The 20,790-nt window shown below is 39.5% G+C and overlaps 1 protein-coding gene across 1 annotated transcript in view; it reads right to left on the bottom strand.

Annotated features, from left to right (window-relative positions):
• Positions 1–1,618: 1,618 nt before the first annotated feature.
• Positions 1,619–20,790, bottom strand: part of VSIG4 (V-set and immunoglobulin domain containing 4) — a 35,161-nt gene continuing 15,989 nt past the window's right edge. The window contains exons 3-7 of the mRNA XM_055563587.1: positions 8,888–8,950; positions 8,164–8,241; positions 5,617–5,721; positions 2,701–2,722; positions 1,619–2,361 (exon numbers count right to left, since the gene is read on the bottom strand). Coding sequence (XP_055419562.1) covers positions 2,124–2,361; positions 2,701–2,722; positions 5,617–5,721; positions 8,164–8,241; positions 8,888–8,950 — 506 coding nt within the window. The 3' untranslated portion in view covers positions 1,619–2,123. The remainder of the gene's footprint in view (positions 2,362–2,700; positions 2,723–5,616; positions 5,722–8,163; positions 8,242–8,887; positions 8,951–20,790) is intronic.

Here is a 20,790-nt window from a genome sequence, read left to right as displayed (position 1 = left end):
TCCCTTAGCTTTGGACCTTTGGGTCAAATGCTACCCAGGAACTTTGTGAAAAACCAATTTTGGTAACTACAATGCTATAGGGTGTGTGAGGTAACTGCCAATATGGAGGGTTTTATCCCTGAGAAATAGGGTCAAGAGTCAGAGGATGAGAGCAAAAAAGTAGACTCAGAGAGCAAGTAAGTTTTGGAATCACTTGGTAGCAAAAATTATATAGATACTTTATTGCAGGATTTTTCAGAGACTTTAATATTGAAATATTGCTTTGGAAATCTCCAAGAGAGAGCCATAGAGTGAAACATTTCCCATGCTTATCTGATTATGGAATTTTTTTCTGGTGATCCATTTCCTGGGTCTTGAATTTCACGGAACAAAATTTGAGAAACTACCTTAGAGGAACTTTATATTTTTCCTCTCTTCTGGAGATCTTGTCTTTTTACCAAACAGCTACTTGCCTAAAACAGGTCCAATGTTATCACATCATTTTTGTTTACTCTATACTGTATATTTGGACTAGGTCTATACTTAGGACTTTCTTACTAACTTATTTTATATGTAAAAAATTATCAGGTTTTGGACAGAGACGATCTCTGGAAGTTTCCTGCTGTAATATATATATGATCCTAGGTCTGTAATTTTATCTTTTGTGTGACATTTAATCAACTTGTAGCATCCATGTTAACTGGCATCATTAAAATAATTTAAATGTTTGCTTTCAATTTTTTCTACTCTGGAACAATTTATGTAGCAACAAAAAAAATGCATACAGGCCCTGGTGATGGAAGTGCTTCTTGATTCATTACTTTCATTCCTATAAAACAAAGGGCTCCTTGCTCACTTTTGTGTATAATTTTGACTTTTGTAATCAGTGTATGGGGGGCAGCTGTTGGTTAAATCTGAAATGACCTTGGAGTTGCATTGTAATCAAAAGTGGTACACGTCAGCTTCCACAGAGGGTGAAGAAGTTGATTTGACATGAATTACCTGAGGAAAAGTTGAACTTGTCCAGAACAGGTCTTCACCCAGGAGAATGATTTAAAAAGTACATTGCGTGAACACATATTCAGAAAGATACACACACACACACACACACACAGACTCCTAGTATCTATTCCTGCTTGAGAAGAAAGACTTTCATGCTGTGACCTTCACCTCACATTATAAGAAGGGGTCAGGAGATAAAGATGACCTATGAAAAGTATAACTTTTCCAAAGATGTCAGGAATCTAGGAAGTAAAAATCTCTGAGGGTGATGCATCTATAGTTTGAAAAGAAGGAGAGCTCTTTATCTGTAGACCCACAGTCCCTGAGACAGAAGAAAGACTCCTTTTTTTATGGTTTCCAATTAACCTGGGTAGAGTCACCCAGGTGGAGCTGGAGGGATGATTAAGAGAAGAATAGAAGGCAGTTGAGTACTCTCTTACCAAAGGTTTATTGTGTTTCAGTGAGCTCACTGCTGAAATGAAGTAAGGATAGCATGGGTGCAAGGGAAGAAAAAACAAAAAAAGAAAAGGTTCTATCCATACTCCCAGGGCCTCAATCATCTCAACTAGTCTTACTTTAATCACTCTTGGTAGGTACTTGAGAGAGGACCAATATGACCAATGTTATTATGCTTAGATATTTATTGAGCATCAAAAGAATACCAGAGCACTAGGCTCATAGTACAGGAGCAGATCTGAATCCTGGTCTGTTTCATGATAATCTTGATTCAAAGTTATCTGGCACTAGGGAAAGGGAAGTGACCTGAACCTAACTCATCCTCTGACCTGGCAGAGCTGAGCCTCTCTCTGGTCGTTCAGTGCCAAGAGGCCAAAGTTGAGTGGCATCTGGAGGCATGGTGACCAAGTCCTAGTGTTATGTGCACTTTCTTCTGATGTTTGGAGAAAAGCAATGGAAGCTGTAGGCAGGACAACTAGAAGGGTCTAGGGCATGGCCCAGCAGCAGGCTTGCTTGAGGTACATATGGCAACTTCTTAGGCAAAACCGATTACTTTTAGGAACCCCATTGTTGGCAAGGAAGAGATGTTGGACTAACCAGGAAGAAACAGCAGGGAAAGGGGCCATGTAGAATTCCTGGGCTGAATAGGCAATTATGTCAATAGACATCACCTCAGTAGGACATTTTTAGCAGACATTCTTGACTTTGGTGGCTAGAAGCTCATAATCCAGGGAATCTGTATGCAGCAGATGAGCATAGTCACTGTTGATCTGGGTGATGATCTGGTACTCCTGGCCCAGGCAAGGCTCATCAGAGTAGTCATTGCCCAGAGTCTGGGAAGCTGGCTCTTCATCGGAGCAGCCACTTGTGAAGAGGGCCACCCTCATTGTTTCACCAGAGTCACTGGCCTCCCTGGCATGAAACCTGTGGTCCAAGAGCCCACCACCCATGAGAAGAAACTTGAATCTGGTACCTTGGTTTCCCACTTTTCTGCCCCAATTATTGACAACTGACCACCAGGCACCTGCCACCCAAGGATTCTTGGAACAGAGGTATGATGGACTTGGATTATTTTGTGTGTTCACTGGGTCAGGACAGTACCACAGGAGGTGCTTCTGAGAAGGAAGAAAGTTGTGCCCTGACCTTGAAGGCCTCTAGGCTTAATATTGGGTCTGTACCAAACCCCTTTGCCTCTATGCCAATAATCAACAAACTTGAGGACAAGGAACAGGTCAGAAGATAGAAGATGAGAAGCTATCTTACCTGGCCACTTCATAGACATGATCTAGAAAAAAAAAAAAAAAAAAACAAGAATCAAGTCAGAAGTCTCCATAGGGAATGGGTAAGGGCCAAATGCAAGTCCTTGTGAAAAGAAAAGGGAAGAAGAGACAGAAAGGGGGAATCTCAATATGTCTCAGCCTTCCAACAAATAGAAATTGTTAAGAAGGTGGGTTGAAATACAGATTTACCTGTTTTTCAACAGATGCAGATTTATCTTGGAAAGGAAGAGGAAGCACACTTGATCACTGTCATCTTTGGCACAGTCTGACTCTGGACATTGGGCTAGAGCTTGGTGTGATGGGGGGAGGGACACTGGAACTGGATCCACTCTCCACCCAGGAGTCTTGCCAAATATCCTTCAGGGAGTCTTTATGAAAAACTTGGCAGCCATTCAGACCCCAGACAAAAGGGCCTGAATTATCAGTCTGATGCCCGAGACTATATCTTGAGTCATTCTCAAGTGCATTTATCCCCATCCTGCATCCAGGAAGGATCTTGGAATAAATCACTATTGCCCCCTAGTGTCTGTGGAGGAAAAGTACCTACATTCTACATTCTATAGAGACTATAGCTTGAGTCATTCTCAAGTGCATTTATCCCCATCCTGCATCCAGGAAGGATCTTGGAATAAATCACCATTGCCCCCTAGTGTCTGTGGAGGAGAAGTACCTACATTCTACATTCTACATTGGCTTAAAAGCTCTATAAGTAAGAAGTGAAGTCGCTCAGTCATGTTCAACTCTTTGCAACCCCATGGACTGTAGCCTACCAGGCTTCTCTGCCCATGAGATTCTCCAGGAAAGAATCCTGGAGTGGGTTGCCATTTCCTTCTCCAGGGGATCTTCCCAACCCAGGGATCAAACCCAGTTCTCCCACATTGCAGGAAGACACTTTAACCTCTGAGCCACCAGGGAAGCTCTATAGCCTGGTACAAAGATGGATGTCTCTTAGTACTGCCCTCTAGGTGCTTGTAATCTTTCAGAGATGCAACTGGGAATGTAAGCATTAAACCACAACAAAGCAAAAACAGAATGCTGCAGGTCTTTTGTTTTGTGATAAAGCCTTACATTTCCATGCCTTACCTCCCTGATTGGCTCTGCAGCTTTCATACTGTAGGATATTTTTCATTTTTATATGCCTAGTGCATGGTACATAGTAGGTACTCAGAAGCTACCTGTTAAATCAAGATGATGCCCTGAGGCTGTCTCCCTTATACAGAGATAGAATGCAGGAATTCTGGAAAGGCAATCCAGGGAGGAAAAAGTATAAAGACATGAGGTGTGTCACCTATTTGCCTGTTTGACTTCAGTGACTGGGAATGAAACTAGGTCTAAGAGAATGGTGGGGGTTGACAAGATAGGCCAGAGCCACATTACAGAGGGCCTTCAATGGGATGCTACATTTTGACCTCTGTCCTCTGAGTCATAGGGAGCCCTGGACTGTTTTTGAAAGAGAAATAATCTAATATTGTTACAGTTTATACTTAGTCTTATTGAGACTATAATGAATGTTTTCCTTTTAGTACACCTAGGATTTATGGCAACTTAAGATATCTCCACTTCCAAGTTTAGCCTCATGGATCATAGCCATGGTAATTGGCCAAGACAAGAGTTTTTACTTCAAACCCAGGACAAGGAGAAACCCAAGACTTCCTCCTCTTTTTGGGTTGGAGAGACCTATGGTAGAAATCAGACTATTAGGGAGTAGGAGCTACTTCAAAGGAAGAGACACATAAATGCTAGTTAAAATGACTAGTGCAAAAGGAATTGAGGTGTAGTTAGGCTTTACTTAGAAGTAAACATTAAGAGTCTCTTTTTCTTCTGTTGGCAAACAGATGTTAAATGACCCTGACAACTATAGTGTAATCATGTCACTGCCTGGCTTAAATTTTTTAAGTGATTTTTAATGCAAGGCTTAGAGAAGAAATTCCAAATTCCTTAACCTGTCATTCAAGACTTTCTAGAATCAGGAATGAACTTATCTTTTCCTTTGTATTTCTCTATTGCTTGGCTACATGAATTTTCTCTATTGATGACTCCACTCACATTTATCTTTTACAATTTCACCCCTTTATTCATGTAATTTCTTGTATTTGTAGAATACTGTCCCCTATCAATGGCTTTCATCCTCCAAGGTATGGTCTAAGTCCTGCCTCCTCCTGAAAGCCCTTGATAATTATTCTACCCCTAACTGATTCTCCTATCCTTTGGATCTTTTTAGCATTGATTATCTTCTCCAAGCTTTGAGTTCACAACCTTTATAGCTATGTATTGTTATTGATAAACTCCATGACTCTACCTTGATTACATTAATTAAACTGTAAATAACTTGAGGCAAGTAATTGTTGCTTCTCCTTCTCTTGCATCCTCATTAAAAATCCACTATGTGGTGTGTGACTATGTAGATGCTGTGCCAGGTTGAGTAAAAAGATTTGTGAATTAACTTTCATATGTTGTACTCTTATTGCATGTCTGTCTCCATGGATTTCCTATACTCACTTTCAGGTTAGGCTGGGGACCCTTTGAAGTGCCTAACATAGTGCTTGATACAGAGTTTATGCTGGGATTTCTTTGGAAGGAATGATGCTAAAGCTGAAACTCCAGTACTTTGGCCACCTCATGCGAAGAGTTGACTCATTGGAAAAGACTCTGATGCTGGGAGGGATTGGGGGCAGGAGGAGAAGGGGACGACAGAGGATGAGGTGGCTGGATGGCATCACTGACTCGATGGACGTGAGTCTGGGTGAACTCCGGGAGTTGGTGATGGACAGGGAGGCCTGGTGTGCTGCGATTCATGGGGTCGCAAAGAGTTGGACACGACTGAGCGACTGATCTGATCTGATCTGTACTGCTGAATGAAATAATAAGCAAAAGCCACCCATTCATATTCATCACTCACCCTGTTGGGATGTCTTCCGGCAGACCATGATACAAGTCATGGTGATGAACACTACACAGCACAAGGAGATGATGAGAATTATGGCAAAGATAGACAGGCCTTTTCCTAAGGGGCAAAACAAAACCAAGTGGTATCTGGTTGAAAACAGTCCAGAAACAGAGACTCCAAGGATCAGTCTAGACTAGCTCACAGTTCTTTCTTTTTCATCTTCTCCTAACTTATTTAGCTAGACAGAGAGACAAACAAAACCCTGGATCCATGAGAAAGACTTGAGAGAAGCTAGAGACTCCATGTACATGCAAGTTATTTCAGGTCCACTCATTGATGGCTGATTGGCCTGGACATTTGAACCAGTACTCCATGCTTTCCATGGGGCCAAGACAAGAGGTTTCTCACATTTTCTTAGGAGAAAGTGCTTCCCAGCTTCACAAAAATACTACCGTATTGAGATTACGATCAATTACTTCTCTGCCCAAGTATTCAGGTTTCTTAATCCTCAAAACATATTTCCACTGTCTCCTGGGTTACCTGTCTAAATCATGAAGGAAACCCCTGGACTAGGCTTCTGGTCCTGGGTCTGTTATTTATTTGCTGTATGACTGTGGTAGGCAGAATAAGGGTCCTCCAAAGATGCTCATATTCATATCCCCAGTATGTTAGTTTACATTGTAGGGAAGAATTAAGATTGCAGATATATTTAAGGTTGTTAATTCATTGACTTTGAAGTGGGGAGATTATCTTGAAATATCTGGGTGGGCTCAAGGGAATCTCAAGGGTCTCCCCAAAGTGGAAGAAGGAAACAGAAAAGGGGATGATAGTGAGATATTTGAAGATGCTACATTGCTAGTTTTGAAACTGGTGGAAGGTAACCAGAAGCCAAAGAAAGAAGGTAACCTCTAGGAACTGAAAGGAGGACAAAGAAACTGATTATCCCCAGTCTCCAAAAATAACACAGCCCAATTATACCTTGATTTTAGCCCAGTGTGTCAGACTTCTGATGTCCAGAAGTATAGGATAATACATTTGTGTCATTTTAAGGTGCTAAGTATGGGGTACTTTTTCAGTAGTCCTAGAAGGCTAAATACATAGAAGTCATAGAAGAATAAATACAGTGACTTTAATCAGATTTTTTACTAATACCTTAGTTTCCCCATAAGTTCAGTGAAAAGATTGGATGATGTTTAATGCACTTGTAGCTATAATATTCTGAATCTAGGGAGTGAGGTCAGGGATATGGATGGAGAGGGAAAGGAATCCCAGTGTCCTTAGGATTTACTGCTGCAACTGACTTTGTTTTCTCTAGATCCCCAAATATTATATCTTAGATATCTGGTATTTGTGGTCCTTAGAGCTCTGATTGGAGTTGAGAGAACCCAAGCTATAAAATGATACAGATCAAGGGAAGGTTCCTCATTGGAGAGAGTCAAGTTGTAAAATAAATAATAGAGGATGTAGAGCATAAACTCCAAATCTTAGAGTATCCATTCTTCCAAAAGTTATTTTCCCATCTTCTCAAATCAACTGTCGTAAGAAGTATCTTCTAGCCCCGCTTCTTCTATGGATATTGCCATAGGGGAGACATGGAACTATAGAAGTCTTCAAGCCAAAAGTGACAACACAGAAATGGAACACAAAACAAGCTTCAGCTGTGACCTGAGACTACCAAGAAACTCTGCAACCAGGAGGGCAGAAGTACAGAGGCATTAAGAAGTCCACCATCAATGACACACAACCAGAGGATAAGACCAGGAGTGATAGTCATCAAACTATTATGTACCTATCAATCAAAACAGATACCTACTGTAGACCTGGAGTCTTAGAGGTCTCCAGGCATCAATACTTTTGTTGCCAGACCATGGGGGTGGTCTAGAGAGTTCTGAGGGATGGGCCAAGGCAGCCAAGGTGATAATGGGAAACAGTGGTTAAAAGAAACATCTAGCATCAACTAGTATTGTTGATGAAATAAAATGATATAAAATATAAGTATTTCATTGTTTTAATAATCAATGTATTCAAACCACTGCATACCAGCTATTAGCTCCAGGTGAAAACCCAAAGAACTTATATTTGGGGTTTGCATCTCTGAGACTTTGACTTAGGGATCCTTGAAACTTTGAAGGAATCAGAAATCAGCTACAAGCTGCTTGGTGACCTCTGAAGAATAACTCAAGTAATGAAGCCTTGCCACTACCCTTACCTGTTCCAATGCCTGTCTCCCTGGGAGAGCTGGCTGAAACCATAGTCCCATTCCAATTCTTACATAGAATGTTTAGGAAGTACATTATCATGCCAACAGAGAAATAAGAACACAGATATCACTACCCTTAAACCCATTCTGACTTTGAACATCCCTGTATCTGTATCTTTCCCTATCCTTTCTCCATTCTATCCATCTCATCTGTCTCTAGGACCTTTGATCATAGCCTGGAACATAGGAGGTAACAGTTTGCAGAGTAGAATGGCATAGAATAGTGTGTATAGTGGAAACTTTTTGTTGCAAAGTTAAGAGCCAAAAAGGAAGAATAGATGTGTTAACATTTCCCTTACCTGGTCCAGCACTTGTCTTTCCAATATCACCATCCATTTCAGTTGTTCTGCCCCAGGATATATTCACTGTGTATGTTACTATAACAACAGGATTATTAGGGTCAGAGATCTGTCTTCCAGATAGGAACTTTCAAGATGGAGGGTGGCTACAAAGATTGCAGTTCTTCTATGGGTATCTGTGCTAAGATTTCCAGAATTCCTGGCCATGTCATTAACCACTATTATTGGGTTAGCCAAAAAGTTCATTTGGGTTTTTCCATAATATCTTACAGAAAAACTTGATTGAACTTTTTGGCCAATTCAATACAATAATGTGATAGCTTATTTTGCTTTTTTACTGTTGGTGGGAAGAAGGCCCATAGAGGAGAGAAAATATACCTGAAGTCCCATAGCAATTCAGACTAGAAGCAGAGCAGAAGTCAGTTTTCTTTTTTCACTTTTCCTATAGAGTTATTCAAATTCTATCCTTTTTGCCTCAGACATTTTTACAGAGAATATATATATATATATATATATATATATATATATATATATATATATATATATATGATTCACTTCTTCATGACCCTTAGGTCTTTTTATTTCCATGTCTTTATTACTATGTTCCTTCTGAAGAACCCAGTGACCTCTTATTACCTGTCTAATGGCATTGAGCCTCCTCCCTTGGCTTCCATGACACCATTTCAGACCTTCCCTATTCCCACAGAACGCCAGTAAAACTCACCTTCCAAGGGGGTTTGCGTGGTTGGAAGTGACTTAGTCTTGGTCTCAAGTGGCTTTGAGGAATCTGCAAGGAAAAGGGAGTCCTTTCAAGGGCCCTGGCACCCCTGAGTGGACAGTTGAATGTTTTAGGAAAAAATGGAAAATAATTAATGGCCAGTCAGATACTTAATTAATCTGGATGGGGAAAATATTTTGTTTTAACTAACTTCCAGTTGAAATTTAGCTACTTATTCTCTTGAGAGGGTCTTAGAAATATTACAAAGAAGGTGTCTGTAGTGAGTTAGTAAAGATAATAGAGTAATAACCTCCAAACACTTACTTCTTCACAAAAGCAGTGAAATGACTGACACTTTTTTTTTTTTAACTTTTTTTCTTTAAGATTTTGGAAAAATAGCCAAAGATTTGAATCAACCCAGGTAGCATTTATGGAAGAAAAACACTCCAATCTTGTTAAGTACAGCAAGTATTGTTGCATTTTAATTTACCCCAGCTCTATTACCCTGTCCCAGGCCAGTAGTAGCCTTGAAAATAAGCCTTGTTCAAGGTGCTAGACTGAACAGAACAGATTTAATTCCCCCCAAAATTGTCATTATTTGACTTCTGTGGCAGTTCCCTGAAAGACCTGATTCAAAAGGCTTATCTTCATTGATCATCTAGTGCTAAAACTTTTGCCAGGGAAGGGGTGTATTTGTCAGACAGGTGCCTGGAGCATTAAACAACAACTGAGGTAAACAAGAGACTTGCCAAAAAGCTTTTAAAAAAGTAATTAAATGTTCAGAGACTTTGAAAATCTCTGACACATTCATGAAATCTGGAAAGCCAAGACATGAATAGTATTGTGTGCATGCTCAGGAAAGACATGAGAATGTCATATGTTCTTATCTCTGACTAGCCTTGAGGCTCTGCATTAGCAGGAAATGAAGGCTACAGCACAGTTATAAACTTCCTAGGTAAGCATTGAAAACAGTTAAACAAGCAACAGAACCCTTGGAGTTTTATTGATTCCAACTATTTAAAGAAATATCTGTCCAATAAATATTTGACCACTAAATTGATCAGAGACTTAAGTGGCAATCCATGACAAAGAATACAAGAGACTACATAGAATTAGCTCAGACAGTTATTGAACAAATAAATAGCAATTAATATAGAAAGCAGCAACAAAAGCAAGCCCTGGAGAGAGACAGAGACTCAGAATTCTAAATTTGTCACATTATATTATTTAAAAAGTCAAATTTTCAACAAAATATGAGACATGCAAAGAAACTAGAAAGTATGGAGCTTCTGGTTAAAGATGGCAGAGTAGAGCACCATCTCCTTCTGCGAGAAAACCAAAATTGAAACTAGCTATTGAACAATCATCAACAGGAGGATGTTGGAACCTACCAAAATAAGACACCCCACATACAAAGACAAAGAAGCCATAGCAAAATAGGAGGAGGGGTACAATCACAATAAAATCAAATCCCTTACCCACCAGGTGGGTGACACACAATCTGGAGAAAAATCATACCAAAGAAGTTTTCCCACTGTTGCTAAGGTTCTGAACCCCATGTCAGGCTCCCCAGCCTGGGGACCCAACAAACAGACTGGGAATATGCAGGGAATCTGACCTTGAAGGCCAGCAGTATTTGATCATAGGACTTCCACAGGACTGGGAGAAACAGAAACTCCAGTCTTAGAGGGCACAAACAAAAGCTTGTGTGCACTAAGCCTCAGAGGAAGGGAGCAGTGAGACCACAGGAGACTGAATCAAAACTACTTGCTAGTGTTGGAGGGTCTCCTGTGGAGGCATGTGCCTGCAGGGGATCACCACAGGGATGGGGACACTGGCAACATCAGTCTGGGAAGGTCCCCCTTGGTGTAAATCCTCTTGGGTTGCCATTAGCCAGACCACAGAACCTGTAGACCCAAGGGCTGGGTCACCTCTGGCCAAAAAACTACCAGGAAAGAAGTGCAACACCACTCATCAGCAGATAATTGGATTAAAGCTTTACTGAGCAAGGCTCTGCCCACCAGAGCAAGACCCAGTTTTTCCCACCACCAGTCCCTCCCATCAGGAGGCTTACACAAGCCTCTTATAATCCTTCATCAGAGGGCAAACAGAGAAGAGAGAAGAGGCACAGTCTGACGGTGACCAAATTACAGAAAGTTAATCATCATAAAAAAAATAGAAAGTTATGTCCCAGATGAAGGAACAAGATAAAACCCCAGAAAAACAGCTAAATGAAGTGGAGATAGGCAAACTTTCAGGAAAATAATTCAGAGTAATGGTAGTGAAGATGATTCAGGATCTCAGGAAAAGAATGGAGGCAAAGATTGAGAAGATGCAAGAAATGTTTACCAAAGACCTACAAGAACTGAAGAACAAACAGGTGAATAATACACTAGAAGAAATCCATAGCAGAATAACTGAGGCAGAAGAACAGATAACTGACCTGGAGGACAGAAAGGTGAAAATCACTGCAGGAGAACAGAATATAGAGAAAAGAATGAAAAGAAATGAAGACAGACAGACAAAAAAAAAATAAATAAAAGATAATTGCAATGTCAAGCCATAATGGGAACATGATTAGCCTAATAATATAAAATAATTACATACAACTCGGGGGGAGGATCAAGCAGAGTGATAAGTGGAAGTACATACATGCACATATTTTCATCTACTCAGCCAGTCTATGTCTTTTGTTTGGTGCATTTAATTCATTTGCATTTAAGTGCAAAACTACAGTTTTCATGTTTTAGGTTCATTTTCTGTAGGTAGATCTTTTCCTTCTCTTGCTTCCTGCTTGGAGAAGTTCCTTTAGCATTTGTTGTAAAGTTGGTTTGGTGGTGATGAACTCTCTTAACTTTTACTTGTCTGGAAAGCTTTTGATTACTCCATCAAATCTTAAGGAGAGAGTCTTGCTGGGTAGAGTATTCAGTTTTTCCCACCACCAGTCCCTCCCATCATGAGGCTTGCACAACTGTAAATAATATGTATATATATTTTAGAAAACTTATGAACTTTTGCCTAACTAAAAAAATGTGTGACAGTTTGATTCCACTTATTTGATTTAGTATGAATAGAATGTTAGATTTATAATTTAAGAAAATAGATAGGCAAGAAGCAGCAAAGGTTTACTATGTAGCAGAGGGAAATATAGTCAATATCTTATATTATCCTATAATGGAAAATAATTTCAAAGATAATATATGAATATATGCATAACTGAATCACACACAATTTCTACATTTTGAAATTTAGTATTGTTTACCAGTTTTTATAAATGTACTATGGACATCTAATAGCAACGTAAGAGATATAAAATTTTAAATACATTTTGTAGGATATAAAATTATGTACATTTATATAAATAGAAATCAATTGTATTTAAATTATTGACTACATCATCAATATGCTCCTATTCTTATTTTTTTCTGCATTTGATAAAATATTCTCAGAGAAATGTTAATATGTTTCACTATGATTATATATTTTTTCTTTTCCCTTATATTTCTTCTGAGATTTTTGCTTTATGTATTTTGTTTCTTTTCTGTTAGGTACCTCATGGTTTATGATATCTATCTTTGTGAATTGTACTTTTTATCTTTAAAAATATTCATCTTTGTTTAATTTAAAAATAAATTTATAAAATTAAAAAAATAAACTGGAAAATATAGTCTGTAAACATATATAAAAAAAGCAATGAATAGAAACTTTCTCTGAGGAAGTACAGATACTGGACTCATTAGAAAAAAATACTTTAAATCAACTAAATTTGTTATTAAAAAAAAAAAAAGAAATAAATCAAAGGAAACTATGTCCAAAAAACTAAAATAACGAGGGCAATTCAAACCAAGTTGTTGTTCTGTCACTCAGTTGTGTCTGACTCTTTGTGAACCCATGGGCTGCAGCACACCAAATTTCCCTGTCCTTCACTATCTCCCAGGGTTTGCTCAAATTCATATCCATTGAGTCAGTGATGCTATCTAACCATCTCATCTGCTGAAATGCTCTTCTTTTCTCTTCAAATTTTCCCCAGCATCAGGGTCTTTTCCAATGAGTTTGCTCTTTGTATCAGATAGCCAAAGTACTGGAGCTTCAGCATCAGTCCTTCCAATGAATATTCCCATTACTTTAAGAATTTTCCACACTTTGTGGTGATGCACACAGTCAAAGGCTTTAGTGTAGTCAATGAAGCAGAAGTAGATATTTTCATGGAATTCCTTTGCTTTCTCTGTGATCCAACAAATGTTGGCAGTTTGATCTCTGGTTACTCTGCCTTTTCTAAACTCAGCTTGTGCATCTGGATATTATCAATTCAAGTACTGCTGAAGTCTAGCTTGAAGGATTTTGAGTATAACCTTACTAGCATGTGAAATGAGTGCAACTGTATGGTAGTTTGAACATTCTTTGTTATTGCCCTTCTTTGGGATTGGAATGAAAACTTGCCTTTCCTGTCCTGTGGCCACTGCTGAGTTTTCTATATTTGCTGACATATTGAGTGCAGAACTTTTACAGCATCATCTTTTAGGATTTTAAATAACTCAGATAAAATCCCATCATATTCATTAGCTATGTCTGTGGTCATGTACTTAAGGCGACTTGACTTCACACTCCAGAATGTCTGGCTCTAGGTGAGTGACCACACCATCATAGTTATCTGGGTCATTAAGACCTCTTTTGTAGAGTTCTGCCACTTCTTAATTTATTCTGCTTCTGTTAACTTCCTACCGTTTATGTCATATATCATGCCAAACCTTGCAAGAAATGTTCCCTTGATCTCTCTGATTTTCTTGAAGAAATCTCAAGTCTTTCCCATTCTATTGTCATCTTATACTTCTTTGCATTGTTCTTAAGAAGACCTTCTTATGTCTCCTTGCTATTCTCTGGAACTCTGCATTCAGTTGGGTATATCTTTCCCTTTATCCCATGCCTTTCAGTTCTCTTCTTCCCTCAGCTATTTGGAAAGCCTCCTCAGAGAAACATTTTGCCTTCTTGCATTTCTTTTTCTTTGGGATAGTTTTGGTCACATCTTCCTGTGCAATGTTACAGACTTCAAACCAAGTAGAAAATGTCAGTAAACAAAAATTATAAAACAGGAAAAAACTAGAAATCCTGGAGATGAAAGATACAATAACTGAACAAAATGCATGCATGCTAAGTTGCTTCAGTCATGTATGACTCTTTGCAATCTTATGGGCTGTGGCCTGCCAGGTTCCTCCCTCCATGAGATTTTCCATGCAAGAATACTGGAGTGGGTAAGCATGCCCTCCTTCAGGGGCTCTTCCTGATCCAGTAATCAAACTGGCATCTCCTATATTTCCTGCATTAACAGTTGGGTTCTTTACCACTTCTGACATCTGAAAAGCTCCAACTGAAAGAATAAAACCCACTAAAAAGAAGAATTCACTAAAACAGATTTAAACAGGCAGAATAAAGAATCAGTAAAACTGGTGACAATTGAAATTAGCAGATTAGAGAAACAGAAAGGAAAGTGAATGAAGAAAAATGACCAGCACCTCAGAGAACTGCAGGTCATCTTCAAGTGTACCAATATACACATAATGGAAGTTACAGAAGAGGATAGAAAAGCACAGACAAAATATTTTAAAATGCTATGTAATGTCAAAAAATTTTTGACATTTTTATTTTTTATTGACATTTTTATTTTTATTACTTTTTTATTCCTGTTTAGTTGTGTCTGACTCTTTGCAACCCCATTGACTGCAGGTCCATCTGACTCTTTGCAACCCCACTGACTGTAGCACACAAGGCTTCCCTGTCCTTCACTATCTCCCTGAGCTTGCTCAAACTCATGTCCATTAAGTCCATGATGTCATCCAAACATCCCACCCTTTGTCAGCCCTTTCTCCTCCTGCTCTCAACCTTTCTCAGCATCAGGGTCTTTTCCAATGAGTCTTCTTGGCCAAAGTATTGGAGCTTCAGCTTCAGCACCAGTCCTTCCAATGAATATTTGGGATGAATTTCCTTTGGGATTGAATGGTTTGATCTCCTTGCTATTTAAATAATTCTCAAGAGTCTTTTACAACACAACCGTTCAAAAACATCAATTCTTCAGTGCTCAGTCTTCTTTATGGTCCAACTCTCACATTTGTACATGACTATTGGAAAAATGATAGCTTTGACTAAAAAGACTTTTGTAGGCAAAGTAATGTCTCTGCTTTTTAATACACTGTTTAGGTTTGTCAGAGCTTTCCTTCAAAGGAGAGAATGTCTTAATTTCATGACAGCAGTCACCATCCGCAGTGATTTTGAAGCCTGAGAAAATAAAATCTGTCACTGTTTCCATTGCTTGCCCATCTATTTTCCATGAAGTAGTGGGACTGGATGTCATGATTTTCATTTTTTTTTTTTTTTAATACTGAGTTTTAAGCTAGCTCTGTCACTCTCCTCTTTAATCTTCATCAAGAGGCTCTTTATTTCCTGTTTGGTTTCTTGCATTAGGGTGATATTGCTTGCATATTTGATGTTGTTGATATTTCTCCTGGCAATCTTGATTTCAGTTTGTTATTCATCCAGCCCGGCATTTCACATGATGTACTTTGCATAGAAGTTAAATAAATGCATATACAATGTGTTAAAATGCAGATACATCACTATGCTTACAAAGGTGATACCACTGTAATGGCAGAAAGTAAAGAGGGACTAAAAAGCCTCTTGATGAAGGTGAAAGAGAAGAATGAAAAAGCTGGCTTAATACTCAACATTCAAAAAACAAAGATCATGGCATCTGGTCCTATACTTCATGGCAATTAGAAGGGAAAAAAAGAGAAGCAGTTGCAGATTTTATTTTCTTGGGTTCCAAAATTACTGGTGATAGTGACTGCAGCCATGAAATTAAAAGACACTAGCTCCTTGGAAGGAAAGCTATGACAAACCTAGAGAACATATTAAAAAGTAGAGACTCCAGTTTGCTGACAAAGTTCCGTACAGTCAAAACTATTGTTTTTCCCGTAGTCATGTACAAATATGAAAGTTGAACCATAAAGAATGCTGAGCACTGAAAAATCGATGCTTTCAAATTGTGGTACTGGAGAAGACTCTTGAGAGTCCCTAGGACTGCAAGGTGATAAAACCAGTCAATCTTAAAGGAAATCAGCTCTGAATATTCATTGGAATGACTGATGCTTAAATTGAAGCTCCAATACTTTGCCCACCCCATGTGAAAAGATGACTCATTGGAAAGACTCTGATGCTGGGAAAGATTGAAGGCAAAAAGAGAAGTGAGTGGCTGAGGGTGAGATGGTTAGATAGCACCACTGACCCGATGGACTTGAGTTTGAGCAAACTCCAGGTGATAGTGAAGGACCGGGGAGATTGGTATTATGCAGTTCATGGGGTCTCATCGCAAAGGTTCAGACATGACTTAGCAACTGAACAACAACATAGCAGTATTATTTTTCATCTGTCTCCTAAAACAAAAGAAGCAAAAATAAACAAATGGGACCTAATTAAATCCTTTTGTACAGCAAAACAAACAAACAAACAAACAAAAAATCAATGAAACAGGACTGCTTACTGAATGAGAGAAAATATTTGCAACTAAGAATGATAGTGTTAATGCCTAAAATATAGAGAGCTCATATAACTCAATATAACAACAAAAAAATAACTTGATTGGAAAATCGTCAATTCAGTTCAGTCGCTCAGTCAAGTCTGACTCTGTGCAACCTCATAGACTGCAGCAAGCCAGGCCTCCCTGTCCATCACCAATCCCTGGAGTTCACTCAAACTCATGTACTTTGTGTCCGTGATGCCATCCAATCATCTCATCTTCTGTCATCCCCTTCTCCTTCCACCTTCAATCTCTCCCAGCATCAGGGTCTTTTCATATGAGTTAGTTCTTCACATAAGGTGGCCAAAGGATTGGAGTTTCAGCTTCAGGATCAGTCCTTCCAATGAATATTCAGGACTGATTTCCTATAGGATGGACTGGTTGGAACTCCTTGAAGTCCAAGGGATTCTCGAGACTCTTCTTCAGCATCACAGTTCAAAAGCATCCGTTATTCGGTGCTCAGCTTTCTTTGTAGTCAAACTTTCGTATCCATACATGTCTGCTGGAAAAACCGTAGCTTTGACTAGATGGAACTTTGTTGGCAAAGTAATGTCTCTGCTTTTTAATATGCTGTCTAGGTTGGTCATAACTTTTCTTCCAAAGACCAAGCGTCTTTTAACTTCATGGCTGCAGTCACCATCGGCAGTGATTTTGGAGCCCACAAAAATAAAGTCTCTCACTGTTTCAGCTGTTGCAGAATCTGTTTGCCATGAAGTGATGGGACTAGATGCCATGATCTTCATTTTCTAAATGTTGAGCTTTAAGCCAACTTTTTCACTCTCCTCTTTCACTTTCATCAAGAGGCTCTTAGTTCTTCTTCACTTTCTGCCATATGGGTGGTGCCATCTGCATATCAGAGCTCATTGATATTCTACTGGCAATCTTGACCCCAGCTTGTGCTTCATCCAACCCAGCGTTTCTCATGATCTACTCTGCATATGTTAAATGAGCAGGGTGACAATATACAGCCTTGATGTACTCCTTTCCTGATTTGGAACCAGTCTGTTGTTCCATGTCCAGTTCTAACTGTTGCTTCCTGACCTGCATACAGATTTCTCAAGAGGCAGGACAGGAGGTCTGGTATTCCTACTTCTTTCAGAATTTTCCAGAGTTTGTTGTGATCCACACAGTCAAAGGCTTTGGTGTAGTCAATAAAGCAGAAATAGATGTTTTTCTGGAACTCTCTTGCTTTTCCGATGATCCAGCAGATGTTGGCAATTTGATCTCTGGTTCCTCTGCCTTTTCTAAATCCAGGCTGAACATCTGGAGCTTCATGGTTCATGTACTGTTAAAGCCTGGCTTGGAGAATTTTGAGCATGACTTTACTAGGATGCAAAATGAGTGCAATTGTGTGGTAGTTTGAGCATTCTTTGGCAATGTCTTTCTTTGGGATTGGAATGAAAACTAACCTTTTCTGGTCCTGTGGCCACTACTGAGTTTTACAAATTTGCCAGCATATTGAGTGCAGCACTTTCAAAGCATAATCTTTTAGGATTTGAAATAGCTCAATTGTTTTTCCATCAACTCCACTAGCTTTGTCCATACCAGACCACCTGATCTGCCTCTTGAGAAATCTGTATGCAGGTCAGGAAGCAACAGTTAGAACTGGACATGGAACAACAGACTGGTTCCAAATAGGAAAAAGAGTTCATCAAGGCTGTATATTGTCACCCTGTTTATTTAACTTATATGCAGACTACATCATGAGAAACACTGGACTGGAAGAAACACAAGCTGGAATCAAGATTGCTGGGAGAAATATCAATAACCTCAGATATGCAGATGACACCACCCTTATGGCAGAAAGTGAAGAAGAACTAAAGAGCCTCTTGATGAAAGTGAAAGTGGAGAGTGAAAAAGTTGGCTTAAAGCTCAACCTTCAGAAAACGAAGATCATGGCATCCAGTCCCATCACTTCATGGGAAATAGATGGGGAAACAGTGTAAACAGTGTCAGACTTTATTTTTCTGGGCTCCAAAATCACTACAGATGGTGACTGCAGCCATGAAATTAAAAGACGCTTACTCCTTGGAAGGAAAGTTATGACCAACCTAGATAGCATATTCAAAAGCAGAGACATTACTTTGCCAACAAAGGTTCGTCTAGTCAAGGCTATGGTTTTTCCAGTGGTCATGTATGGATGTGAGAGTTGGACTGTGAAGAAGGCTGAGCGCCGAAGTATTGATGCTTTTGAACTGTGGTGTTGAAGAAGATTCTTGAGAGTCCCTTGGACTGCAAGGAGATTCAACCAGTCCATTCTGAAGGAGATCAGCCCTGGGATTTCTTTGGAAGGAATGATGCTAAAGCTGAAACTCCAGTACTTGGCCACCTCATGCGAAGAGTTGACTCATTGGAAAAGACTCTGATGCTGGGAAGGATTGGGGGCAAGAGGAGAAGGGGACGACAGAGGATGAGATGGCTGGATGGCATCACTGACTCGATGGACGTGAGTCTGAGTGAACTTCGGGAGTTGGTGATGGACAGGGAGGCCTGGTGTGCTGCGATTCATGGGGTCGCAAAGAGTCGGACACGACTGAGCGACTGATCTGATCTGATCTGATCTGATGCTTCTTGAGGCCCACTTGACTTCACATTCCAGGATGTCTGGCTGTAGGTGAGTGATCACACCATCGTGAATATCTGGGACATGAAGATCTTTTTTGTATAGTTGTTCTGTGCATACTTGCCACCTCTTCTTAATATCTTCTGCTTCTGTTATGTCCATACCATTTCTGTCCTTTTTATGCCCATCTTTGTATGAAATGTTCCCTTGGTAATGTTAATTTTCTTGAAGAGATCTCTAGTTTTTCCATTCTATTGTTTTCCTCTATTTCTTTGAACTGATCCCTGAGAAAGGCTTTTTTTCTCTCCCTGCTATTCTTTGGAACTCTACATTCAAATGAGTATATGTTCCATTTTCTCCTTTGCCTTTAACTTCTTTTCACAGCTATTTGTAAGACCTCCTCAGACAACGGTTTTGCCTTTGTGTATTCCTTTTCTTTGGGGTTGGTCTTGATCACTGCCTCCTGTACAATTTCATGAATCTCCGTCCATAGTTCTTCAGGCACTCCATCTAGCAGATCTAGTCCATTGAACCTATTTGCCGCTTCCACTGTATAATCGTAAGGGATTTGATTTAGGTCATACCTGAATCGTCTAATGGCTTTTTCTACTTTCTTCAATGTAAGTCTGAATTTGTCAATAAAGAGTGCATGGTCTTAGCCACAGTAAACTCCTGGTCTTATTTTTGCTGACTGTATAGAACTTCTCCATCTTTAGCTGCAAAGGATATAATCAATCTGATTTCGGTATTGACCATCTGGTGATGTCCACGTGTAGAGTCTTCTCTTGTGTTGTTGGAAGAGAGTGTTTGCTATGACCAGTGCATTCTCTTGGCAAAACTCTATTAGCCTTTTCCCTGCTTCATTCTGCCCTCCAAGGCCAAATTTGCCTGTTACTCCAGGTATGTCTTGACTTCCTACTTTTGCATTCCAGTCCCCTATAAAGAAAAGGACATCTTTTTTGGGTATTAGTTCTAGAAGGTCTTGTAAGTCTTCATAGATCCATTCAACTTCAGCTTCTTCAGCATTATTGGTCAGAGCATAGATTTGGATTTCTGTGACATTGAATGATTTGCCTTGGAAATAAAAAGAGATCGTTCTGTCATTTTTGAGATTGCTTCCAAGTACTGTATTTCAGACTCTTTTGTTGACTATCATCACTACTCCATTTCTTCTAAGGGATTCTTGCCCACAGTAGTAGATATAATGGTCATCTGAGTTAAATTCACCCATTCCAGTCCATTTTAGTTTGCTTATTCTAGGTGAAAAAACAGCCTTCAGAATGGGAGGAAATAATAGGAAATGAAGCAACGGACAAAGAATTAATCTCAAAAATATACAAGCAACACCTGCAGCTCAATTTCAGAAAAACAAAAGACCCAATCAAAAAGTGGGCCAAAGAACTAAACAGACATTTCTCAAGAAAAGACATACAGATGGCTAACAAACACATGAAAAGATGCTCATCACTCATTATCAGATAAATGCAAATAAAAACCACAATGAGGTACCATTTCATGCCAGTCAGAATGGCTGCTATCTTTGGGTTCAAGTCTACAAGCAATAAATTCTGGAGAGGGTGTGGAGAAAAGGGAGCCCTCTTACACTGTTTGTGGGAATGCAAACTAGTACAGCCATTATGGAGCACAGTGAGGAGATTCCTTAAAAAAAAAACTCGAAATAGAACCGCCATATGACCCACCAATCCCACTGCTGGCATACACACTGAGGAAACCAGAATTGAAAGTGACACGTGTACCCCAATGTTCATCGTGGCCCTG

Source organism: Bubalus kerabau, chromosome X (genome assembly GCF_029407905.1).
Source record: "Bubalus kerabau isolate K-KA32 ecotype Philippines breed swamp buffalo chromosome X, PCC_UOA_SB_1v2, whole genome shotgun sequence".
Classification (NCBI taxonomy): domain Eukaryota; kingdom Metazoa; phylum Chordata; class Mammalia; order Artiodactyla; family Bovidae; genus Bubalus; species Bubalus kerabau.
This window is presented reverse-complemented; position numbering and strand designations above follow the sequence as displayed.